Genomic DNA, 4,465 nt, shown 5'->3' with positions numbered 1-4,465 from the left:
CACTGGAGAGAACTGGTGCATTGTTCTTTGAAGGAACTGAGAATCTTCTAATTGAGAGTTGCATCTTTGAAGTCCTTGATGGTAATGGTATTATGATCTCAGGATATAATCGATTTGGTAACATAACAACCAATGAGTTTAGATGGCTTGGTAGCACTGCCATTGCATTGTGGGGATACACAAGTGGTACTGATGTTCCAGGAATGGGTTGGGATGGAACTGATGGGAATCAACCACGTAACATGAGCATCATGTACAACTTTGTTCACGAGCTAGGCATATGGGAGAAACAATCATCCTTTTACTTTCAAGCAAAATCATGTCAGAATACCATCATGGGGAACATTAACTTCAATGGACCTCGTGCTGGAATCAATTTCAACGATGGATTTGGTGGACAAAGTACTGTAGCTGAGAACCTACAGTTCAATACCTGTCGTGAATCTGGGGATCATGGTCCATTCAATAGCTGGGACAGACAAGTATTTGTTACTAAAGTTCGAAACGGTACAGCTAGTCCTGAAAAAGATTGGGATTACATATATTCTAACTTTATGATAGCTAATTACGATAGCAAACTGGCCATTGATAATGATGATGGCTCCAACTATTACAAAACACATGATAATTTCTTTGCTTACAGTAGCCGAGGAATGAAGAACGACTTTGGAGGGCATGACAATCGCCATTATAACAATATATATGCTTATGTTGGCACAGGGTTCATTATTAATGGCCAATTGAAGGGACATGAAGATTATTTCTATAACAACACAGTTGTTCAAACATCTGATGGCAATTATGGTACTCCAACATGTTCTGGGGACGGAAAGACAGTTGTCCATGATAACAAAATTTATACTCCAAATGGTAAAGTGACAGAATGCAAAATGAGTCTTGCTGAATGGCAAGCCAAAGGTAATGATCCTGGTACAATAGCCGGTAAATGGCCCGAGGATGATGTCCTTATTAAAATGATTGCTGATTTGCTGAGCTTATCTTAAAATGCTATAAAACTTGCACATGCTTTTTATATAGAGTGCTGCTATACACGTTGCCATTAGAATTTAGCATGCTACTCAATTTTTAATAATAATTATTATTAATATCAAGAGGTGAAGTGCATTTTACAATACAATAATTACTTTTTGAGTCCTACAATTGGTTTTGGTCTATTTCTAAATATAATCTTTCTCTTTATAACAGCAATAATGTTATACTCCTTCGTACTCCCGTCTCCCTTAACCTTCTTCATGACTGCCAATGGCTTGTCTAATGAGACCACTTTCCCAGTCAGTAGATGATGGCCTACAATCAATTGTGGGACGCCAGTAGCTGTGAAGTGCAAGTCACCAATAAATTGCTTATCAAAAGATTGTCCTTGATGTGTTTCTAGTACTCCTTGAAGCTCCACTAGACCCCATTCTTTCTCCTTTTCTTCCCCCTCCCTTGACAAAACCACCATAAGCTGCATAATTCAATAATTAATTTGGAATTGGCTAATTCAATAACACGCCCTCATATGAATAAATTAATGAAATATAATAAAGTCTCTTTAAAACTGTCATCCAAATTGAAAAGCAGTGAAAGATAATATCCAACTCACCTAAAGGAATACATATTTAATGATTTGGGAAAAAATCAATATCAATATCATGTCATTTTTGCTAATCATAGGCAAACTTTCTAAATAAAAAATGTACCATTATTAATTATCAGAAAAAGAGAATTCTCTTGTAGTCATTTTCATGTACTATATATAGTACAGGGTCGTGGTCCAAGTTTTGGAGCAACTTAAAATTCATCTTAAAAACCAATTTTGATTGAATTTAGTTTAAATTTTCAAAACAACATTAGAACATGTATATGTATCAGAAAAAATTATAAAAATTGAGAATTCTCTCCTAGCCATTTTTTTGAATATTTTTGAGCAACTTAACTTTAAAAATTCACAAAAAAAATCCAAATTTGATCGGAATCAATTCAAACTTTCTACACAATATAAGTACATGTATATGTATCTAAAAACAGTATAAAAATTGAGAATTCTCTCTTTTTCTTTTTTGGTAAAATTTGGTCAAAATCTCTGTACTATAGTACAGGGTATTTGGCTGAATTTTTGAGCAACTTTAAAAATCATAAAAATCCAATTTTAGTAGTAAAATGGCTCTAGAAATTTCATCATTCGTGAAGTAATTGATAATTATGCTCATACAAGCTAATTAATAATTTTTCTTTAATTTTAAAAATCCTGATTGACTTACAAAGAAAATTGCTAACGAAGTCATAAAACCTTCCTTCAATAATTCCCAAGCTCCTCCTAGTTCCTCGTCACTAACCCCTTGATAGAATGTACAATAGAAATAAACAAAACCACACGTGATCATTAAATACCTAATAAAAAGAAAGGGAAGGAGAGAGGAAGAGAGAAAGCATGTGATTGTTACACATCTACCCATTTTTATTAATATGTAATATGATGATGATGCTAGTATAAAATGTCTGTCCCAATATATAATCACATGAACGGCCACTTACAGTACAATACCTACAACACCAGTTAATGGAATGGTGCCCCACATTAGGCCAACTATCAGTGATATTACTTGTCTCACCCAATACACCACGTCAAGCAGATCATCCTACACAAACACACAATAAATATACTATGAGGAGAGATCCTTGCCTTATCCTCCCACTCTTGTTTCTGCTTTAAAGCTTTGCTCCAAATGCTCTCTTTTTTCTTGAACCTAGTTTCCATGCTTGTAGGCGTGGTTAATAAAACCACACCCACAATTTCCACCAAAATAAATTAATTAGCCACACCTTTTTCAACCAGAATCATCAAAAGCAGTACCTGACATGGCTGAATCTACTGAAGGAGAAGAAGTGGCTGTTCCCATTAGTAGAGTGACTGCAGAGCTACTGACTGGTCAGTCAAAGTCCAACGCAGTACAACTGATTGATTTTGAGTGAGTCTAATTAATAGTTTAATTTTATCTGATCTCTAATTTCTTAATATAAATTTTTGCATAATGCAGTTTAGCTAAGTGTTATGGAGATGATAAGAAGAATTCTCTAATGTTGATTTGTGGTAACTGCAAATGTAAAGTCATGAAACCGGGAACAGGAACTCTTACTGACAAAGAGGTAATGAAATCGTTTTGACTATGTATGATATAAACCTTTATATAATGTTAGATCTATAATTCATGTTAAACAAATATGATGGCAGTTTGCATTGTCATTTTAGTTAGTCATAACCATAATTTTATTGACAGTTTACATTGACTATTGTTGCTATTGCATCCTGTTGCATTATGCAATTAATTAAGTAATACTAATTTTTTTTAGTTCTTTCTTCCCGATATGACAACAAAGTATGCTATTGGTACCGAACCTGCTGGAGAGACAATAAAAGATCACTGGCTTGTCGTGGATATGTTTCATTTTGAGAATGTTGGATTCTCTCGATCGGTTGAAGACCTTAAGTATCTCATATGTGCTGATTGTGAAGTCGGACCTATTGGCTGGCACAAGACTGGGAACCCAAATGAGTTTTATATTGCTTGCACCAGAGTCAAATATGCTCTTGAATAATTAATTTTATTATTTTTAAAGATTATTATTATTGGTTATTAGCTTTGTGTAAGATCACGTGATAAAAAAAAAAGAATTTTAGAATGGCGACTGTTCTCGAAGACCGAGTCGAAGATTCTGTAGCAAAACCTCAAGGAAAGCTGCCTTTATCACGAGCAAAAAAATTAGAGAAAGAGCCTGGTTCAGTTGTACACCAGAGAAGCAATTACATAGCGGCTATTGACTTTGGAACCTCGTCTCTCTCAGTAGCATACACCACTCCACTGGATGGGGGCGAAACAAGAATCCTACAGCTCTTCAAAACCTATGAGAGAGTCCCCAACGCTATACTGCTAAGGATAACTGATGATGGAGGATGTGAAGTCGAAGATATTGGGCTAGAAGCACAAATACAGTATAGCAAACTAAAGGTTCAAAACAGAATGAATCAAGTCTATTTTGAAAGAATCAAGAATATATTGTATAGAGACAAGGTTAGTTATATATATACTTAAGTTAATATTGATCATAATGATCTATGAAGGATGTAAATCGTACAACTGTGGTCACTTCGTTCACTGGAGGGTCTTATTATCTCATTGAAGTTATAGCTTTTATCATAAAGCACCTCAAGGAGAAGCTATTGGATGATCAGCTGAGGGGCCAGTACAAGGCAACTGTTTTTGATTGGGTCATTACTGTCCCTGCTATATGGAAAGCTAGAGCGAAAAGAATGATGAGAGAAGCTGCTTATATGGTAATAGAGCTAGCTGTTTTACTTATATTATTTATATGCTGTATACATTATAGGCTGGTCTGACTTCTGATGTTGCTGGTATAACAAAATTTACTCCAGTAGGAGCTCAAGTACCTCGTCCAGAGGAGG

The 4,465-nt window shown here is 35.0% G+C and overlaps 5 protein-coding genes across 6 annotated transcripts in view; 3 read left to right on the top strand and 2 right to left on the bottom strand.

The window, feature by feature from the left end:
* Positions 1 to 1,095, top strand: part of LOC109580680 (uncharacterized) — a 2,517-nt gene extending 1,422 nt beyond the window's left edge. Inside the window, exon 2 of the mRNA XM_019994121.1 lies at positions 16 to 1,095. Coding sequence (XP_019849680.1) covers positions 16 to 1,004 — 989 coding nt within the window. The 3' untranslated portion in view covers positions 1,005 to 1,095. The remainder of the gene's footprint in view (positions 1 to 15) is intronic.
* A 46-nt stretch (positions 1,096 to 1,141) lies between these two features.
* On the bottom strand, positions 1,142 to 1,474 carry LOC109588711 (chromosome transmission fidelity protein 8 homolog). The gene has a single exon (XM_020004857.1). It carries the CDS (start codon positions 1,472 to 1,474, stop codon positions 1,142 to 1,144), a length of 333 nt encoding a protein of 110 aa, XP_019860416.1.
* Positions 1,475 to 1,484: 10 nt separating this feature from the next.
* On the bottom strand, positions 1,485 to 2,795 carry LOC100636136 (uncharacterized protein C20orf24 homolog). The gene is made up of 4 exons (XM_019994143.1): positions 2,687 to 2,795; positions 2,539 to 2,642; positions 2,265 to 2,394; positions 1,485 to 1,606 (listed from the first exon to the last, which is right to left on the bottom strand). The coding sequence occupies exons 1-4, from the start codon at positions 2,759 to 2,761 to the stop codon at positions 1,565 to 1,567; spliced, it is 351 nt and encodes a 116-aa protein (XP_019849702.1). The 5' UTR covers positions 2,762 to 2,795; the 3' UTR covers positions 1,485 to 1,564.
* Positions 2,796 to 2,816: 21 nt separating this feature from the next.
* LOC105316959 (heat shock 70 kDa protein 12B-like) overlaps positions 2,817 to 4,465 on the top strand; it is a 4,979-nt gene continuing 3,330 nt past the window's right edge. Inside the window, exons 1-4 of one of the 2 annotated variants that reach the window (XM_019994111.1) lie at positions 2,817 to 2,972; positions 3,042 to 3,150; positions 3,355 to 4,073; positions 4,124 to 4,164. In XM_019994111.1, coding sequence (XP_019849670.1) covers positions 3,684 to 4,073; positions 4,124 to 4,164 — 431 coding nt within the window. In that variant the 5' untranslated portion in view covers positions 2,817 to 2,972; positions 3,042 to 3,150; positions 3,355 to 3,683. Of the gene's footprint in view, positions 2,973 to 3,041; positions 3,151 to 3,354; positions 4,074 to 4,123; positions 4,337 to 4,465 lie in introns of both variants that reach the window. The other variant, XM_019994106.1, reaches the window with a different exon arrangement.
* On the top strand, positions 2,863 to 3,600 carry LOC100635172 (guanine nucleotide exchange factor MSS4-like). The gene is made up of 3 exons (XM_003382480.3): positions 2,863 to 2,972; positions 3,042 to 3,150; positions 3,355 to 3,600. Exons 1-3 carry the CDS (start codon positions 2,863 to 2,865, stop codon positions 3,598 to 3,600), a joined length of 465 nt encoding a protein of 154 aa, XP_003382528.1.

The sequence above is a fragment of the Amphimedon queenslandica genome, unplaced genomic scaffold (genome assembly GCF_000090795.2).
Source record: "Amphimedon queenslandica unplaced genomic scaffold, v1.1 AMPQUscaffold_13521, whole genome shotgun sequence".
NCBI classification, from domain to species: Eukaryota; Metazoa; Porifera; class Demospongiae; order Haplosclerida; family Niphatidae; genus Amphimedon; species Amphimedon queenslandica.
This window is presented reverse-complemented; position numbering and strand designations above follow the sequence as displayed.

Coding starts and splice junctions, on each gene's coding strand:
- LOC109588711 (XM_020004857.1), bottom strand. CDS start 1,474: ATGCAGCTTATGGTGGTTTTGTCAAGGGAGGGGGAAGAAAAGGAGAAA.
- LOC100636136 (XM_019994143.1), bottom strand. CDS start 2,761: ATGGAAACTAGGTTCAAGAAAAAAGAGAGCATTTGGAGCAAAGCTTTA. Junction 2,643..2,686: donor AACAAGAGTGGGAGGATAAG/GCAAGGATCTCT, acceptor GTGTTTGTGTAG/GATGATCTGCTTGACGTGGT. Junction 1,607..2,264: donor CTTCGTTAGCAATTTTCTTT/GTAAGTCAATCA, acceptor GTATTCCTTTAG/GTGAGTTGGATATTATCTTT.
- LOC100635172 (XM_003382480.3), top strand. CDS start 2,863: ATGGCTGAATCTACTGAAGGAGAAGAAGTGGCTGTTCCCATTAGTAGA. Junction 2,973..3,041: donor GTACAACTGATTGATTTTGA/GTGAGTCTAATT, acceptor TGCATAATGCAG/TTTAGCTAAGTGTTATGGAG. Junction 3,151..3,354: donor GAACTCTTACTGACAAAGAG/GTAATGAAATCG, acceptor AATTTTTTTTAG/TTCTTTCTTCCCGATATGAC.